The sequence below is a fragment of the Scardinius erythrophthalmus genome (assembly GCF_964197995.2).
Source record: "Scardinius erythrophthalmus genome assembly, chromosome: 24".
In the NCBI taxonomy this organism is placed as follows: Eukaryota; Metazoa; Chordata; class Actinopteri; order Cypriniformes; family Leuciscidae; genus Scardinius; species Scardinius erythrophthalmus.
This window is the reverse complement of record NC_138244.1, coordinates 20,149,080-20,170,123: the sequence shown is the minus strand read 5'-3', so window position 1 is coordinate 20,170,123 and position 21,044 is coordinate 20,149,080. Positions and strand designations below refer to the sequence as shown.

The 21,044-nt window shown below is 37.6% G+C and overlaps 1 protein-coding gene and 1 long non-coding RNA gene across 2 annotated transcripts in view; one reads left to right on the top strand and one right to left on the bottom strand.

Moving 5' to 3' along the window:
• The window catches only part of LOC308685158, a 26,230-nt gene extending 12,186 nt beyond the window's left edge, over window positions 1-14,044 (bottom strand). The window contains exons 1-2 of the long non-coding RNA XR_014029433.1: window positions 13,905-14,044; window positions 13,705-13,741 (exon numbers count right to left, since the gene is read on the bottom strand). This is a non-coding gene — a long non-coding RNA (uncharacterized lncRNA). The remainder of the gene's footprint in view (window positions 1-13,704; window positions 13,742-13,904) is intronic.
• On the top strand, window positions 10,356-21,044 carry sigirr (single immunoglobulin and toll-interleukin 1 receptor (TIR) domain). Its single transcript, XM_081356724.1, has 9 exons — window positions 10,356-10,629; window positions 14,769-14,973; window positions 16,475-16,602; window positions 16,825-16,965; window positions 17,055-17,198; window positions 18,709-18,811; window positions 18,962-19,112; window positions 19,188-19,365; window positions 20,652-21,044. The coding sequence occupies exons 1-9, from the start codon at window positions 10,572-10,574 to the stop codon at window positions 20,822-20,824; spliced, it is 1,281 nt and encodes a 426-aa protein (XP_081212850.1). The 5' UTR covers window positions 10,356-10,571; the 3' UTR covers window positions 20,825-21,044.

The following is a 21,044-nucleotide window of genomic DNA, read 5'->3' as shown; positions in this document are numbered from 1 at the left end:
GGCTTGTTTTCTTCAAAATACACTGGAACAGTCGCATTTTCTGGAACTGAACGAGCGAGAGGTTTTGGTGGAAGTCTGGCCGCAGCGAGACTCGAACACCGTTGTTTTCCTAGGCGGGCTAGGAAGACTTTGAGGCCTCGGGCTTTATCACAATCTTAGGCTGGGGCCCACGCGGAGGGGGGCGGCGGCCACCAGAGCGAGTGCGTGGTCTCGGGTTCTCACTGCCCGATGCCAGGCGGCGAACCGGCGAGCTTTCGCGGGATAGAGGTTCCGGGACCCGCTGAGCACGTCGCTTTTTTACAGCGCGCCACCGCAGCGGGCGGAGGTGCAGTCTCGGTGAAAGATGCCAGGCGAGTCCTCAGAGTCACCATGGGCATTAGCTCGCAGTGAGGGCAGCCGCTGTCAGCGAGCGCGAGAGCTGCGTGATCCTCACCCAGAAACGCAGATGACATGGCGGTCCCCGTCGCTGAGTGGGGCTCGGCACAAGCCACAGAGGGTACGAGGCATCTTGAAAAAGACGCTCGGCTTTTTTAGGATGAGAGTGTGAGTTGCAGCGGCGAACACACACTTAGCAGAGAAAAAGGATATAAACGCCGGATAGCAGGAACGGCAACTGAAGGCGGCGAGTTGTCGGCCAGCGGCTTCAGATGCAAAGGCTTGTCCCACAGAAGGCTTTCTCAGACGGCGCGGCTTCTTCCTCTCGGGATCCAGCGATGCGTGAGCTTCGCTGAAGAGATAAAAAATCAGATTCTATCAGCCTGTCGAGCTGTATTTATAGGCCCAGGCCACGCCTGTTTCGGTGGGACGTGACGCAGTGGGCGCGAAGCGCCCCCATTGTATCTGACGTCACGAGAGGCCTCTCGATAGGCTGCTGCAGTTGCCGCAGGGCAGCCAATAGGCGCGCGAGCCGTCTTGTCTATGTCTGCATGCTGCCACAACGCGTTTTACATTATTTCAAAATAATAAAATGATAATTTTTGGCTTCAATATCTCGCAGAAAAGAGATTTTCCCCTAGCGTAAGATATTATGCAGTACGAGAGACCTCTCGTAAGAGAACAACTGTAATTCCTCACCATCAGCATTAACAAGTTTATGTCCAACAACAAAGCGATGTGTATGCTTGCAGTTTATTGCAGTGCACATGCGGGGACTGTATCAATAATGGTGCAAATGTTCGCAGAGCACTAATGTGAATTTTTGTAAAACAAATATTGCTCCATCCTTTATCTTTATTCAAAGTAGTAAGAACGACAGACAATCTGCATTAATAGACACAGTTTTAGGTAATAGTCGCCCACAGCGAATTAGCATAAGTATTTTAGTAAGACGGTAAGCCGAAAACGTACACAAAACTAAGTATTTTGAACACCTGGTAGAAAATACATCAATAATTAATCATACTTACAGGTTGTGATTCTGAGGAGCTGGTCCAAATAAACTGGGTGACCCATCTTTCAAGAGCAAACATTTGCAAATCCTGCATTGAACTAAGCAGTCAGTAAAATGACGTGTTTGTGGTGTGTCAAGTTGTTTGCAGGCAATGTACAACATAAGTAGCCTGGGTAGGCAGCCTGGATACCATCAGAGAATGTCTAATATGGCGAGAAGTTTCACTCTCACTATACTTCCGGCTTCTGAACTGGTTGCAGTTCCTCTCTGATTCCATATGAGGGCGCTCACAGGACGAGTGCAGAATGAATGGAGGTCAATGGCGGTATACCCCTCAAAATCCACTTTTCTCAGGATATAATTTTTTGTCTAGTAATTTGAATGTTGTATTCGAAAGGAGATGCAAAGAAATTACACATTGCTGGGTGTTAGGGTGTCACTTATTTGCTTTAAAAAGTCTTTCAAAATGTCAATGACGTCAGAATGCTGACGTCATTAGCAGAATGCTAGCGTGTAATGGGTAACAACAACTCAACCTGTAAGAAATCAAAACGACATAAGTACTCGTTCATTCAACTTTTGACCTAAAACCCATGTTGAACTTGCAAAATCTACAATCAGATCTGAGATTTCTCAACGGCAATCGGGTGAAAGAGACAAATTTAGCCATAGACATAATATACATAGACGCCCTATTGGCCGCTGGATCGTACGTCAACGGCGCCGCCATACTGCGGAGGGCAACTTTCCCATACCTCTCAATAACGAGAATTGAGAAAAATGCCTATTTCTTGTGCTGCTTGGGGCTTTACAAATCGCCACACAATTGAAAACAGGTCTCAGGGAATTACCTTTCTCAAGCAAAACTGAAAATTTGTTTCTGGTTGCATTTCATTTACTATTTTTATTTTCAGAGGAGAAAGGCCACGAAATTTAAAAATACTACTGTTATTGTGTCACGAAATGTAGTTTTAAGAGTTTTTCAGTCGACAATGTAGTTGTTTAAAGCTCAAATTTGTGGTTTATTTATAAAGATAGCGCCTTTTTAAAAATGTTATCTGACGGTTTCGGAGTTGTGAGATCCAGCGATCCCCGCGGGCGTTCAGCGCTCATGTACCCCGCCGAGAACAGCCTTGCCTCGGCTATAGTGCATGTCGTACACCGCTTCTGAGTTCTGACGTTCGTCGCTGTCAGTCTAGTGAGAATAATTCGTCTTGTGTATATCTAACGGGCGATCTTTGGTTTCATTAATCTATAATTTCGTTAGCCTCATAGCATAATTGCCTAAGTTATATTTAAAATAACTTGACTTAGGCAATTATGCTATGAGGCTAACGATTTGTTCCTTGGCAGATTGTTTTGGCTGAGGGCAAAGTGAAGTTTCATAACTTAATATATTTAGGCTATTATAACAGTGTAGCCTGCTGTATGTTTGACTGGGTCGTTTACTTTATTTCTTGATTTGTATAGCTTCTTATACCTTTTAAAAACTGAAATTTAACAAAAAGAGACAGGGTTGCGTCATTTTATTTTATATAGCCTATGTAATAATATTTTAAAATGTATAAATTTACATTATTTATTATTGTTATTATAATAATATACCACTTACAATTATCAATCTATTATAGTTATGCTGTCAAATTATTTTACTATTCATAGTAACTATTTAACCTATTATTTTTTATTGTCTATATTCTGTAATTGATATTTCATATTCTACTGCTATTATTATAGTATACATAAACTATATGCTATTATCAATATATTATTATTATTATTATATTAGTACATATGATATTATATAATTATACTTTTCATTACTATTTTATTTACTGTATACTGTTTGTTTATTTTATTGACTAAACTATTTACTATTAGCCTACCTCTCACTTTATCTTATATTTACTATTTGCATTGCACTGTAGTTGTACCATATCATATTACCATAAAATGATCCATCAGTTATCTTTGTTATTGCTAAAATCGGGTCAATGACAGAATATGCTTTTCCCACAATAAGAAACTTTATTTAATTTAATGTGAAAATTAAATTATATCTCAGTATGGGGGTGTTCACAATTCTTATCCAAGAATGAAAAGCTAAATACATGACAAGAGCTTTGGCCATTCCTTATTAAAAAAAAAATAAAATATATAAGTCTATCTATCGAGAGTTTAACTAACTACAGATGGAACTTTTTTTGTACACCACATACAAACCACCGAAATCGGTTGGTAAATGTATTTTTTTTTTTTGGTTTTTATACAGAAAAACCGCAGCTCAGCAGTTTACTTGCATTTGATTACAGCGCAGTCTTGCCCTCCACAAAATGGCGGACGCGTTGACGTATCGCAGCAACGTTCCAAAGCGGCCAATAGGGCGTCTATGTATATTATGTCTATGAATTTAGCCGTCTAGCCCCATTGACTCCCATTCATTTTGCACTCATGGCGATCGCCCCCAGTGGAACTCTGGTGGTACTACAACCAAAATTCGGTACAATAGGGTATTGTACCGTATTGTATTAAAGAAAAAAAGACTGATAAACATGTATTTGGAATGGAATTAAATAAGTAGGCTACTTTGGGTGTCTTGTTCATTCTATTTATTTTCATAAAAGCAACAGAACTTAAATTCTATCCAGTTTATTAGCAACACTGTGCACGAGCGTGAATCCGGTGAATCCCGCGATATCCATCTTTGATCTCACAGGTGTCAGATCCACTGCGAGAAGAGAGAACTGTCCGTCTTGCCTGCGCTTTTTTCACTCCTCCTCTCACTGCAGCCGGAGAGGCGGTATTAACATTAAGTGACATGGCATCTGACGCACAGAAGCCAATGGCACATGTCACTATGCGCATTGGCACATCCGGTGGCACATCCGGTCTTCATTGGCATGTGCCAGTGGATAGTGGCATGTGTCACTGACATTATTGGCATGTGCCACTGACATCGCGACACACTGACACTGACATGACACCTGACTGACACCGAGTCGCGGAACATGCCACCGTGTTGCGACACCTCCAGTAGTGACTGACTGATTAATCGAACACCTATAGCCTACTGACGTAATTGTGCCATAAAATCCTAAATAAGTAGCCTAATTTTGTGATATTTAAAATATCAATTAAACGAATTAAAGTAGGCTACATTAATGTTTTTTCAAACGTGTTATTTATGTCACGTCTGTATTTGATTGGTATGTGTCACTGAATGTTTTGTAATACCAGTGCTACTTTATGTTGTTTATCTCGCAAAGTCACAAACTGGCCATTCTAGGAAAGACACGAAATAAATCTATCATGGGTCACTACGAATAACGCATGAACAGTCGCGTCCGTTACTGTAAACCTTTATTTTTGCGTGATGCTGCACAGACGCACGCCAGTAGGTGTCAGTATAAGTGAGTGTAACTATGTAACACTGGCCAGCGCAAGATTCTTATCTGTGGCTTAAATATTTCAAGTCCTTCCAAAAAGTGTAAACAAATTAATTATTAAAAATCATATGTTTGTTAGGCTATGTATCTGAAAAGGAGTATACCGAGCTACTAGCAATATTCTTTATTTGTACAAGTGCAAAAAAGTCCTCAGTGCAACAAACGTTCGGTCGCGCAGGACCTTCCTCGGTACCTTTAATATTTAAAAAATAATTTTATGTAATTATTCAATAAATAAAATACATTTTTGTTCTACAAATTAACGATGTGCATATGGTACATAATCTACATTATACTACGGCAGACAGCTGCAGGTGTCACTACTGGAGGTGGCACAACATAAAGAGATGTCAGTTTTAGTGACACATGTACCAGCGGGTTATTGACATGTGTCACTAAAACGTGAGATGTGCCAATGGATTACGTCATATGCCACTTGCATAACAATTTGCTTTATGCTGTCAAAAAATATGATTTATAACATCGCTAAGTTAATGTGTAGCCTACAACATACATAATTCGATACAATTATTTTGAAATATTTAAGCCACAGATAAGAATCTTGCGCTGGCCAGTGTTACACTCACTTATACTGACACCTACTGGCGTGCGTCTGTGCAGCATCACGCAAAAATAAAGGTTTACAGTAACGGACGCGACTGTTCATGCGTTATTCGTAGTGACCCATGATAGCTTTATTTCGTGTCTTTCCTAGAATGGCCAGTTTGTGACTTTGCGAGATAAACAACATAAAGTAGCACTGGTATTACAAAACATTCAGTGACACATACCAATCAAATACAGACGTGACATAAATAACACGTTTGAAAAAACATTAATGTAGCCTACTTTAATTCGTTTAATTGATATTTTAAATATCACAAAATTAGGCTATTTATTTAGGATTTTATGGCACAATTACGTCAGTAGGCTATAGGTGTTCGATTAATCAGTCAGTCACTACTGGAGGTGTCGCAACACGGTGGCATGTTCCGCGACTCGGTGTCAGTCAGGTGTCATGTCAGTGTCAGTGTGTCGCGATGTCAGTGGCCAGGGGCGTCACTAGGCCCTTTTTAGGGGGGCTTCAGCCCCCCTAAACTTCTGCCCAGCCCCCCTAAAAAATATTTGATTAATATATTTTTTATCGCTTCAGTCCCCTTTAAAAAAACTCATTTGAAACGGCGGCAAGCTGCGTCAAGTTTCGGCTCCTCCCCTTATCTGAGTCTGCTTGGATTTAGCGCATTTTTCAATCTGCAGGTGCGCCGAGCAGAGCGAGGTGTGTCGTGAGTGCTTTTATTGATAGATTGCTATGATATTACATCTGCATCGGTGCAGTTCTTTGTCATTTATGCATTGCAGTTTACATAATGTAATGTTACTGGAGCATTGGGAGCAACACGGGACGGTTCGGTTTCTCATCCAATACCAATACGTTTCGCTGCGTTCACCTTCAGCCCTTATCAGTGTGATAGTTGTTTTTTTCTACAAAACAAAAATGAAGCGATTAACACCCATGAAAACATACTTTAGAAAACGATCATGATTTATTTTAATTTAATTTTTAAACTTTAAAACATATTATTTTGTATTTCGTTATTACATTATGCTGCCATGCACAGAAATGATTAAAGACACACATCATTGTCTGAAAGCACTAGATGGCCTTGAGAGAGAAACATCATGTGGAGTTATTTTGTTTTGTATTAATAAATATAGTTTTGTATATATATACAATATAATAATGTATATATATATATATATATATATATATATATAATAATGTATAATAATTAATATAATATATAATAATATAATAATAATATAATAAAATATAAATATAATAATGAATCAGTAGAAGTGTATACATATATTAGAGTAAGAGTAGAGTAAAGGGATTTGTGGTTTTCTTTTAAGCACTTGATTTATAGAAGTGGCAAATTGATAATTCATGTTGTTATTTTTAATAAATAGAAATAAATATAGAACAGATTAATCATATTGCCAATAGACAGTTACATTAATACACGTTTAGCTGGTTAGTTAAATGATTTGAAATTAAATAGATTTTCACGGGGTGACTTGATGAATAACCAACCGTATTGTTGATTACAAAGCTTAAAAAATAAAATAAATAATTTATATTTCATTGTAGATGGACTTAGTTACCTAGCTTTCCTGGTAGCTTTGTCTGAGAAAATGATTCATAAATCAACCTATCAGTTGACCCTATGTTTACTTTCTTCACTGACAGACAAAAATGAAAAGCCTGTATCAGTCAAAGCTCAGCTTTAGGAGGGGAAAAGACAGAGCAAGATAAAAACAAAGAGAAAAAGAGTGTGCTGCTGATGAGGTGAGAAAAAAAACAGCTGCCCGCACATGGTTTTAAAGCTATTGTCATCCAATTTTTTTGGCCTTCAAAACATCTTAAAATGCACATATGTAGATCAGAGAAATCAAAATTTTCTCGGGGGAGCATGCCCCCGAACCCCCCTAAATACCTCACATTCGGGACCTCAGTGATTATAAAACCGTGCCATATGCATGTTACTGGATGAATGAATGAAACTACTTAATAATGAGCATTAGACCATAAACTAACTTTTTTTTTTTTTTTACATCACACCCTCATTGGGGGCTGAGCCCCCCTAAAATTAAAATCCTAGAATCGCCCCTGTCAGTGGCACATGCCAATAATGTCAGTGACACAAGCCACTATCCACTGGCACGTGCCAATGAAGACCGGATGTGCCACCGGATGTGCCAATGCGCATAGTGACATGTGCCATTGGCTTCTGTGCGTCAGATGCCATGTCACTTAATGTTAAAACTGCTACTGTGCAGCCGCCTACTCTCGCCTACATTTCAGGCGAGGCAAGGCGCATCTCAAACAAGCCTAATGAGAAAGAGGTCTGACGTTAGCCAGGCTACAACATAAGCGGACTCATATAGCCTATGCTCAGAGTAATTTATTTCTTTTGGGAGACAATAACATTATTTATCGTCCACTTTCGACTTCACAACTTTGCAGAAAAAGGGGCACTTTAAGATTTAAAAGGTGATTTGGCCTGAAACTTATGAAAAATACCAATACATTTAAATTACAATCTAGACCGCTTATCTGGGCTAAAAAAGAACAACATTTGGGTTAAAAAATAAATCACATGGAACTGGCCTTTCATGCGAATACGCTCTAATTTCCATCACATAACTATCGGAAAGGCATTTATTTAATTTCATTAAAAATGAAGAAAATATTCTAAAAGTGGAAATAAAGTGTTTATCGTGTGTTTAATTATAAAGTGTTTATTAGGGGTAGGGGAGCGTGAGGCACAACGTAACGTGGGGCTAGTTGTAACACACTTGTTTTAAATACTCCCACACATGCTAGGATGACGAAACTTGGTTTATTTACTAGTTGCCATATCAACACTATATAGAGAAAAAATTCATATATCCAGGGCCGTTTCTAGCCTTTTCGGCACCCTAGGCAAGATTCCTATTGAACCCCCCCCCCCCTCCACTGTCCTTCTAGGGGGGTTCGGGGGCATGCTCCCCCGCAAGAAAATTTTGTATATTTTAAGGTTAAAATCAATTAAAGTTGCATCAATCTGGTACAGAGCTAAAAATTAAGAGCTTCAACCCATGAACTGTGCACATTGAACAAAGAAAAACCATTGACTTATTAGTTATCATGATATAGAGTCTCAGTCTACATTACATTATCACTGGTGTTTATGATTTATATAAGTATTCCTATGACGTAAAATCCATATAGCCAATAATATGTAGGCTACTTTATAAATTAAAATGAATATTTCAAAAGTATATTTTACATTACACTATAGTATCGGAAAATTACAATACTTTTGTCCTCCTAATTTCTTCACTTGCAAGAAATAAAACCTTGAGCTTGTATTTTGGAGAAAAACACCAGATCACCATGCTGATCGCGTGAGCAAAGTGCGCACTTTTCTTTAAATCACGCAGCACAAACAGAATGTCTAGGCTACTTTAAAGTCTTGTGCTGTTTTATAAAGGCACAAAGCCTTTTGATTTCGATTTTAATTCATTGACAAAATATAACGCTAGAGACCTTTATGTTAGGCTATAAATTTTACATCTCAAGTGTTGGGAAAAGGGAGAAGAGCGATTTCGGCAAAAGGCGGATTCGAATTCGAGTCGAACGCATCCAAAGCTATACTTTCAAGCACCTCACGCCTTATGACCTATGCCACTGTAGATATTTAGTGGTGGGTGTATTTTTGCTAAAAAAGACAGGCACTTAGTGCAAATATACGCTCCATTATCGGAAATGGAAAAAAAGAAGGATTTTTCTTCCACTCACTTGGGCAAAAATCTTCTGGTGTGGTGGGGGCGCTCAATGGCGCCCCCCAGCTGTTTGCGCCCTAGGCGACCGCCTAGTTTGCCTATGCCTAGAAACGGCCCTGCATATATCCATAGACATTTATTAAACCATAGCAAAAGTAAATTTCTTACTTAAGTTAATTTTTCATCTCTATTTTTTGTGTTTATTTAAAATTAGACAAATCTGATATTATTTTAATCTCCAATATGTTATTTAACAGTTGAGATAGTCCTGTAATGCTTCGCTAACTGGCAGAAGACACTAGCAGGGTTTAAATCAGTTGTGCAGGCGGGGCATGTTGTCACACTGCGTTACAATGTGCCCCTATTAGAAATATGCTATTATATTCTATACTTTTATTAATTTTATTGAGAAAACGTGAGAAAAAGGTGAATAAAGACAGAGTCAATGTTCAGAAGTTACTAATTATTTATTTGTTTTGAACTATGTTGTATAGTTTTCCTGAGTTCGTAGTCAAAACTCAAAAATGAGTTTATATTTAATTATTAAAAAAATGCCATTATTTTATATGAAAAAGTTTTTTAATTGTATTTTATTTAAAAAATATTTTAGTTTGTCTTGTATATTTGTTTTAGATCAGATAACATTTTAAGCTGTCATATGTCATGTTACAATGTACCCCACCTGGGGCATGTCGTCACATTTCACTTCCATTCTTTCGGGGTATATCCAGAAAAAAAGTACAGTATTAATAAAACAAAAGCACATAATTGTACTAGACATGTGAAATTAATGTGGGAAAAAATAAATACACTGAACCATAAGTAGATTTACACAAACTGATAAAGTCAAAAAGCGTTACTTTGTGCCCCGCTCTCCCCTAGTGTAGGGAGAGCTTTTTTATTGTTCCAATAAGGCATTTAATATTTGAATAAATATAATAATTTAGAATACTGTTTTAATATTGCATAGCCTACCGTTGAATGTACAACAACGAGGTGCAAATAGTAGCCCATCTGCCATTATTTCCTAATAGCCTCCTATTTACACTTAGGCTAGTGCAAATAGCCGCTGCCAATAGTTAAACCTTTAAAAACGCATCTCGAGACTTGTATTTTGCGTTCGGTTCCATTTCATTGCACCCCGTCGCCCGCGTCTTATTATATAACTATCCCGTTTACCTGTTCAAAGAGACGCTCAGGTGAACATGATCACGTGACCCTGTTTTCCCCACAGTGATTCTGGCGAAAGACTCCGTGTAACCGCTGCGCACCTTCCGCGTTTATTTGACTCGCACTGCTGGCAACATCTACAGTCTCTGTTTCACGGTTAAAGTGCGTTAGTCAACTTCACGTCAAACTATTTTACAAGTACACTCTTTCATGAAAGGATTTATCAGAGGACTGCGATGTGGCGTTGTCATTTCATTCTGTATCTGACATGTCTCGCGTTTACTCAGTCTGCGGGTAAGACCTCATTTAAATCTATCTATCTATCTATCTATCTATCTATCTATCTATCTATCTATCTATCTATCTATCTATCTATCTATCTATCTATCTATCTATCTATCTATCTATCTATCTATCTATCTATCTATCTATCTATCTATCTATCTATCTATCTATCAGTCGTTCTGTCTATCTATAGGCTATCTAATGGATATTATATAGCCTGGGGAGCTTGTGACTAATTGTTAACAGTTTTTGAATATGTGTTTTTCAATTTCTGTATATAGATAGATTTTTTTCTGCACAATTATATTTGTATTTTTACTGCTATTGCCCCTGTAAAAATATTTGGTTCACTTTACACATTGACCTTTAGTGGGTATGCAAGTTTTCACATTGGAATCTGCCATCAAACAACCTATTAAGGCTTTTGTAGTAATACAGTTGTGAGTGTGTGTGTGTGTGTGTGTGTGTGTGTGTGTGTGTGTGTGTGTGTGTGTGTGTGTGTGTGTGTGTGTGTGTGTGTGTGTGTGTGTTTGGGGGGATCCTGAAATAGTAAAAATACAAAAGTGCAAAAATGTAAAAACAAACATTTGACCTGTAAATATTGCAAATAATCAATTAGCCTATGTAAATGTAGGCTATTCCATTTAAAACACATCACAACTTGCCCTGACATGAAAATACTCGTCAACCTTTATATCACTGTTGTGTTATTGCTTTCATTTGTTTATACAACAAAAATATGATGATGTCCTGATGACCCTGTATACGTTTCAGTTGTTTTTCCGGTTTATAATGTTCATGCTGTACAATTATTCAGCGCCTTATTCGTCTACCAGAATAAACCTGTAAAGTGAACTTTGTACCTTTAACACAGCTGCTCCTGTTTAATGATTGAATGAAGTTACTGGCTGCAGTGCAGAACAATAATCTCACTCACATATTACACAGATCTTAATACTGGCTCCATAGTGACTATTCAATATTGACAGATCAATTCTTATATCCAAAGGCATTAGTACTTAGCCTGAAAGTAATGAATAATGAACCTGTTATAACAGGTTATTTAGATAAAGTCCTATCGAGCGCATTCAAACAGCATCATGCTTTTGTCAAACCTGTTGTCATATGATACACAAATCACTCTTCAGCCTATATGAGCATACAGCATGTTGACTTTTTGGTGTGTGTGTGTGTATGTAAAGCACCTCAAATGACCATCTTATGATGAACCTGCACGGGTAAAAGTGGCCATAAAAAGAGCAATCCAGTGTAAATTTGTTCTGGAACAAGAAAATGTTCTGGAACAGTCAATATTTGCTCTTATAACATTGTTGTTTTCCCCCTCTGCCACTCTTTTCCTCCCTAACTCTGAATCATTAGTATTTACATGTATTAGTTTACTTCATATTTTTGTCTAAATCTCTACTTACAGCATATTATAGATAGTTTTTATTACTATATGAATTGCCTGGGAATTGAATCTTTGACATGTAAAGCACCGAGCTCTACCAGTTGAGTTATAGGAACTAGTTATTCCTAAGTTACCTGATTTGAATACACAAATTTTGTTCTACACTCTTATTTTCATATTTGTTTACTTTATATCTAGCTGCATATCAAATATATGAACTGTTGAATGTAACAAATTTCCAATGGATCAACAGCTGATTTCATTGTTTAAAGGGTTAGTTCACCCAAAAATGAAAATTCTGTCAGTAATTACTCACCCTCATGTTGTTCCAACCGCGTAAGACCTTCGTTCATCTTCGGAACACAAATTAAGATATTTTTGATTAAATCTGAGAGTTGTTTCACTCCTCCATAGGCTTTCAGAGGGACCGAAACTTGCTGGCCCAGAAAAGTTATTAAAGAGATCGTTAATATAGTCCAAGTGACTACAGTGGCTCAATCTTAAGTTTATCAAGCGACGATAATACTTTTTGTGCACAAAAACAAACAAAAATAACGACTTTATTCTACTATTTATTTCCTTCTCTCTGGGCCTCGTAGTGTTTTTGCGCTGCGCGTCTGTGTTGCACGTCATCACGCATCACACACATGACCGGCGTCGGCCAATAGTGAGCCTACGTGGTGACGTGTAACACAGACGCGCAGCGCAAAAACACTACGTGAACTAACCAGAGGCCCAGAGAGAAGGAAATGAAAAGTGGAATAAAGTCGTTATTTTTGTTTGTTTTTGTGCACAAAAAGTATTATCGTCGCTTGATAAACTTAAGATTGAGCCACTGTAGTCACTTGGACTATATTAACGATCTCTTTAATAACTTTTCTGGGCCAGCAAGTTTCGGTCCCTCTGAAAGCCTATGGAGGAGTGAGACAACTCTCAGATTTAATCAAAAATATCTTAATTTGTGTTCCGAAGATGAACGAAGGTCTTACGCGGTTGGAACAACATGAGGGTGAGTAATTACTGACAGAATTTTCATTTTTGGGTGAACTAACCCTTTAACAGAGCGATTGGCACTAAGGTCTAAAACTCAAGTACACAAATGCTGGGTTTGCACATTGCAAGAGCTGGTCCCATTCTACACACTTAACCTACTAAACCTAGTGTATACTAAATAGGGATGCAACAATAATAAAATTGTGGCCGACTGATATAAGTCAGTGTTATTTTCATCTTATAACCAATAAATGGGCGACATTAAAAAACACTAAAAACTAAATTCATCACAACATTATAATTTACAGAATGAAAAAATTGTTATTCGTTTTGAAATTTGCCAAAGATAAAGGTGTGGTCACATTTATTGTTGTTTGGCCAGTCATTTCAATATGGATCCATGTAATTATGATTTTCGTGTGAAGGCGAAAGATTTCACAATGAGTTAAATTTAGTGTTAAATTATCAGTGTTTTTAAAAATTAACTTTAATCAGTAGACGATGGGAAAGCTTTTCTAAAAATGTACAGCGTGTTCAACTACATGCCCGATACTGACCGATAAATGAAAAGAAAAAATCTAAAATCTGATATGGCACTGATATATTTCAAATCCCCATTACTTTGAGGACTTAAAGGGACAGTTCACCCAAAAATGAAAATTCGGTCTTCATTTACTCACTTTCAAATTGTTCCAAACCTGTACGAGTTTCTTTATTCTGTTGAACACAAAAGAAGATATTTTAAAGAATGTTGGTAACCAGACAGTTGACGTTAGCCATTGACTTCCATAGTAGAAAAAAAAAAAAAAACTATGTACAGGCATTTCTTTAAAAGGTTTTTCCATCACGTCACATAGAAACAAATTAACAACTGTCTTACCTCGAGTCCTGAGATGTGTTTCCTAAAGGTCAAACCAAATGACCTTCTGACCACCACAGCATGTCCAAAGTTTGTTGGTTGAAGGATTTATGGACCTTCTCCCAAACTCTGCCTACGTTGGAGTTTTCAAACCATTTCCCCGGAAATCTACAGTACATGTACAATATTTATGTAGGCAGTGATTTCTATTAAACATCAGTGTCCTTAATGGATCCATCACCAACTGAGCTTTCAAATGAATCTTCATAATGAAGGCCCATTAAATAAATTTTTAATGAATCCATTTCCATTTTTTTTTGCATAAAATACTATATCCATGAGGGCAGGTGAAGAATATTTTGCTCAAACATGGGAATATGAAGCAGTGCTGATGAGAGACAGCCTCACCTGTGCATCAGAATAGAGTTTCACTCATCTCTCTTGAGATTAGATATCCTCCACAAGACTCAAGCTAGGTTACGCTAATAAAGAAGTCATTGTTTTTAGCTGAGCGCCTTTCAGGTGTGCTCATTCCATAAAGCTCTAACTGGATTAAGAATTTGGCAGTTTAGTTGTGACGCAACTTATAAAAAGTCACATTTTGTACATCCTAAAGGCCCGTTCACACTAAGGAAAATAACTATTACCGATAATGATAAAGATAGACATAGCTGATAAACAATTAAAACATTGACAGCCAATCAGAATCCTTTCTGCTTTGAATGCGGACAGAGCATGCTACAATAAATATACAGATTGGTATCGTGCGTTGGTATGGATACAAATATTGTTATCATTATAGATATCTAGTTATTGTTCTTGGTATGAAGGGGTCTTAACACACTGATACTCACATATTTCGAATTTTTCTCTCTCAAAACAAAGATCCGCTTTGTAGCAGCGTTCCAGACTTCAAGCATGATCAAACTCAGTCGGTTTCTGGGACGCTTGGTCACAGCGTGGTCCTCCAATGCAAAGCCTCCATGGGTTTGAACCGCACAGGTTCAGACTGTAACGACCACCTGGAGTGGATGAAAGACGGCACACCGCTTACCAACCTCACCATCTACCCTCAAAATATACAAAACTGGTGGGTATATGATGCAATATAATGCCCAGCACTGGGGACATGTAGTGTATCAGTTATTCAAATTTAAATATTGTAATGTGGCCCATTAAACTGAAAATATATTAAAGAAATTTAGATACTTTATAATGAAATTAATCTATTTGACTGTGTTCTAAATACTAGCGTACTGCATGATGTGTAGTATACACTTTATACTCTAGTGCATGCATACTATTTTTTTTTAAAATAATGTGAAAGTTTATAAAATATGTGCACTTGCTAAGCATTTCAGTCAGTTGTTTTTGCACAACCTTTTTACGTTGTGCTTATTTCAGCAAATGCCAGCCAGATATGTTTCTGAATTTTTTTTTTAATTTTAATTGGATTTTTTAACCAAATTGTCTGTAAAAGAGTCTAAAATAATCTTAAATAATCAGTTAAGAAGGAGATGTTACACATGTAGGCTAGGCTGAGGTGATTTATGGCTCATTTATAGGGTTAGTTCACCCAAAAATGAAAATTATCCCATAATTTACTCACCCTTAAAGTCCTCATGAAATCAAAATTGACCATATTTACTTTGTTTGCCTAAATTGATCGTTTTGTGGTGAACAATTCATCCATGCAAGTCAATCCACACAAAAAAAAATTTTGGCTTCATAATCTTTAATCAAAATCTGAAAATGCCCCTCCCCTCTGCATTGGAGGACCTTCTCTGATGACGTAGGTTTGAGGAATTGGTTTGGGCAACGCTTAACCACTCCCCTCAAACCGTTAGTCTGTTATGAGCAGAGATGGAGAGGAGGAGCGCTAGAGTAAAACCCTGCCCTCGGTTCAATATTCCGTTTCACTGGGAAATGTGTCACAACACTGGAGAAAAGTCGTTTGCAACTTCCGGTTCACGGGGACTTTAAGCCATCCTAGGTGTATATGACTTTCTTCTTTCAGCCAAACACAATCAGAGTTATATTAAAAACTATCCAGGCTCTTCCCAGCTTTATGGGAGTGAATAGTAACTGATATTTTGAAGCCCCAAAAAGCGCACCCATCCAACTAACCCTTGAAGTTGAGTGTATTGAATGTGGTATAATGCATGTTATACCTCACAGCGTGCTATTTTGTATATATATATACTGTATATACACACACAGTATATTTCAATCGTGACAACTCAATCATGAAGGAGTAGTTTAAGCATGTTAATGAATATGGCAATGTAAATGTATTTGGTATTGGCGGATGAGATCTGCTACGCTGCTGCATGAATAGACATACATAAATCCCGGAGCAGATCTAGGCAGATGGAGCTGGGGGAGGTGGAGGGGTTCAGAGGAAATCTGACAGTGCGCGGCTGGACTAGCTTACAGAAAACACTGAACCAGACTATTTAAATGCCAGCAATCTCATTGGCTACAGGACCAGCAGAGGCTTCAGCTTGTACCACGTGGTAATGGTGTGATTGCTTGCAGATTGCATGTAAAAGTGCCATCTAGAGTTTCATGACTATCCAAACACTTGGCAGGGTCACAGATGAGGGTCACATCATTAAGAGCAGTGATCTAACACTGACTCTGAGAGATCGGGCTGATTTTGGGGTGTATCTCTGCGTGGTGAGGAACAGCACAGCGCAATTCAACGTAAAAGAATACAGTAAGAAAAAAATGCCTTATTTTAGTCTTTAATATTACCTCCAGATTATACTTATTGTCATATTTGTTTTTATCCACCATGTAAGAATTTACATGTGACACATTTGTAAGAATTTACAAATTCCATAAACATTATAATATAAAGTGTGAAATATATTCAGATTCTTCTCTGCATTTCTGTCTATATGGTTGATAATAATTTTGATCCCATTTTTTATCCCAGAATCCCCAAGTCACAGCGGAGCAGTGGTTGCGTCGGTGGTCCTGTTGGTTGTACTCGCTCTTGCAGCGGTGGTCTATACCAAGTGTCGACTCAACTTTAAACTGTGGTATAAGAATATTTCTGAGGAGTATGAGCTTAATGGTAAGTCTGCATTCTGTTCATTAAAGCTTTTTTTAATCTTTCATTACATTGCATTATCATTTCATAAAGATGTTTTTGCTGTTTCTCAGATGGCAAAATGTATGACGCCTACATCTCATATATCAACAATGAGAACGACAGGAAGTTTGTCAATTTTATCCTGAAGCCTCATTTGGAGAACAAGTACAGTCATAAACTTCTACTCAACGACACAAACATCCTTCCTGGAGCCGGTAAATCTCACAACTATATTCAGATTTATGTGGGCATAAGTTAAATCATTACTCCAGTCTTCAGTGTGATGATCATTGTAGCTGATCACAGACATGTTGAGCGCATGAATGCAGTGATCTCATCCCTGCAAAACGATTTCTGCACTCTCAAGAATGCTTTCATCATAACTAACAGTGCAAACATGATGTAATTAAGAGATTCGTTGATTATAACAGGAGTTTTGGCGAGAGTCCAGAACTCAGTCACTAATAAACTCGCGCTGTTTGATTGATGTAAAGGGAGCGTTCTTTTATCGCTTTCTATATATAATTTAATCACAGTTTAAATAAAAGATTATTTACATCCTACTAAGAGAAACAATATGAAGTTGACCGTTTAGTCACTGGTTTGATTTACTGACGCATAGACAAAGAACATCTGACTGTACATGAATCAGTACATATCAGAAATCACTGATCACAGATCATATTAGGCATTATAATTAACACAGTTACTTACATGTTGTCGCATTACTGCCAAGTCCATATCGTAAAAGCCTGTTTGCAAAGCCTGCGCCGAAATTGCGACTGATTTCCACAGTGAAATGTACCGTATACAAAATAAATTATGCTTAACTGAGACATTCACATTGTTGAAACTAAATAACCGCATTTTTGGACTAACAAGGAAACTGAGTTCTGAAACTTACAGAATATTCTTATTGTATGATGACCTCTTAAATGTGACCCTTGACCACAAAACCAGTCACAAGTCGCACAGGTATATTTGTGGCAATAGCCAACAATACATTGCATGGGTCAAAATTATCGATTTTTTTTTTTTTTATTATTCCAAAAATCAGTAGGATATTAAGTAAAGCTCATGTTCCATGAAGATATTTTGTAAATTTCCTACCGTAAATATTTAAGAAATTCATTTTTGTGAGTGGATGCAGCACAATCGCGAGCAAAAATGGACACCTTTAAAGGCAATTTTCTCAATGTTGCGATTTTTTTGTACCCTCAGATTCCAGATTTTCAAATAGTCGTATCTCGGCCAAATATTGTCCTATCCTAACAAACCATACATCAATGGAAAGCTTATGTAAAATTGACACATGTGACTGGTTTTGTGGTCAAGGGTCACATGGGATCACAAAATTTGATTTCTTAGTTCATGACCCCTTTAATTAATTTATGGATTTGGCAGACAAAGTAACTTATACTCCATTTAAGTTTTTTTTTCCGCATTCACATTTTATTAGTTGCATTCCCAGGGAATCAAACCCATGACTTAGGTTTTGCTAGTGCCATGCTCTACTGTTTGAGTTACAGGAATACTATTTATGTTAAATAAAACATATTTATTACCTATTTTACAATAATAATAATGGCATATTTAACAGACAGCACCGGTTTTGTTTGTATCAAATTAAATATGGTCTCATCTTTGACTTAGGTCTATTGATAGTCTAGGAAAATGCACAATTTAAAGCACAACATATTTATGTATTGTGTCTTATTTCCTCAGAGCCGTCTGCAGAGTTGCTGATGAACATTAGTCGCTGTCGACGTCTGATTGTGGTGCTTTCTCAGGCATACCTGGAGCAGGAGTGGTGCACCACCAACTTTAGGTGTCATGTTACTTGTTTGGACTTATATGTTTAGTTTGAGTTAGTTTCCTTTTTTGTAGTCTGATTATTTGCATCTGTGTCTTGTTAATCTAGTTTTCCCTGTGCATATAAGCCCTAAGCTGCGTCCTAAAATTCAGTTTTAATGTTCAGACAGGGTCTGTGGCATCTGATGGATCTGTCGAGGAAGCCCATTTTCATCACATTTCAGTCGCAGCAGAAGCAAATAAGCCAGGACATCAGTCAACAGCTGAGACAACACCAACCTCGAATCACAACAATCACCTGGGGCGCACACTCCATGGTGAGACCCTCACACTGCTCAATAAATCTCTGAGATTTAGGATAAAAGCTAATCATACTCTTTCCTTTCTCACAGACCCCTTCTTCAGGGTTCTGGAAGGAGCTTGCGTTGGCAATGCCACGTAAGATGACGTTTCACAGGGAATCGGCGGGCGATCCGCAGACTTTGTTGCAAGGTGATAAAGATCCGATGCTCACGCAGCAGCCTGATTACCTGGACTGCAGACCGGACCCAGATCCCGCAGGAGACCTGGGTACGAAACGTGCTTCTTGAACCAAAAAGAGTTTATCTTCTTTAAGTGTCATTACAACAATGATATATGATCTTGGATTAGGCTTCCTTAAAAGGCATAGTTCTGTGATATTTTGAAGAATGTTTGAAGAACCTTTCTTCAAATTATTTGTGATTGAACTCTCCATTTAAGACAAGCTTTACTTTGCCATACAGTTTTTAACCTTATAAAGAAAGCCTACTGCATTATATTAGATGGGAATTTCTAAGGTCTAATAATCAACAAATTTGTTTTACACAATCTACTACATGTCTTCTGTCGTCTGATTAATAGTTTATACTGTTTTAATTCTATTTTAATGATTTTTATTAAGTAAATCAGGCTAAATCAGCGTTTATTTGTTCATCTCGCGATTATTCTTGTATTGCATTGCATTATATGTTTCCCCTCCACAATAAAAACGACAGAGCTTTTATCATAAAACTAAGCATTTATAGGGTTAGTTCATTGGGGGAAAAAAAATATATGCCATAATTTTCTGACCCTCAAGCCATACTAGGTGGATATGCCTTTCTTCTTTTAGCCAAACACAATCAGAGTTATATTAAAAAATATCCTGGCTCTTCAAGGCTTTATAATGGGAGTGAATATTAACTTCGATTTTGAAGCGCAAAAAAGTGCATCCATCCATCATAAAAGTAATCCAAAGTGTAATCCATAACCCATAGCTCCAGGGTGTTAACAAAGCCCTTTGAAGCCAAGCAAAGTGATACATTTGTAAGAAAAATATCCATATTTATAACTTTATAAGCTATAATCACTGGCTTCCAGTAATGGCCGTACGCGAGTCGAGTTCCGGCAGAACAGTGACCTCTGACCCGCCACCTGACTCATAACGTATAACGCATTGCTTCGCTTCACTTCAGAAGGTCTTTATTAATCCCCATGAAGCCGTATGGATTACTTTTATGATAGATGGATGCGCTTTTTTGGGCTTCAGAATCTCAGTTACTATTCATTGCCATTATGAAGCTTTGAAGAGCCAGGATATTTTTTAATACAACTCCATTTGGCTGTTAAAAGAAAGTCATATACACCTATGATGGCTTAAAGGTGAGTAAATTATGGGATAATTTACATTTTTGGGTGAACTGTCCCTTTAAACATCATGTATTGTCTAAAGATTTAATAAAAATTAATTAGGTTCCATTACAAAAAAGATAATTTCATGTGTCAGGCTTTACAGGGTTTACATTATAAAGGGTTACAACATTTTATTGTACATATACAATGTGTTTACCTCACAGGTTTGCGTTTGCCCATCTACAAAACCCTTCCCTCCAAAGCTCCAGTGCTTCCTGCAGGTCCAGGTGAGACGAATGAACCCAAACCCCCAGAGATAGATGTATCTGACCTCGGCTCGAGGAACTACGCCGCCCGCACAGACTTTTACTGCCTGGTCTCCGAGGATGATATATGAGACACACACTCCTGTTCCTTTTTGCACTTTTAAGTCACTTTCCCCCCCAATGATTTCATGTTACTGTTTTTTTTTTTTTTAAGTTTTTTAATCTACACCTGTACAGTTTTGCATGCACACTTCTTAATGTTTTTATGAAAAATGTTTAATAACATTTCATGTATAGTCATAGGGATGTTGTTTGTGTATATGTTTTAATAAAAATCTGGGGTCCATGTTT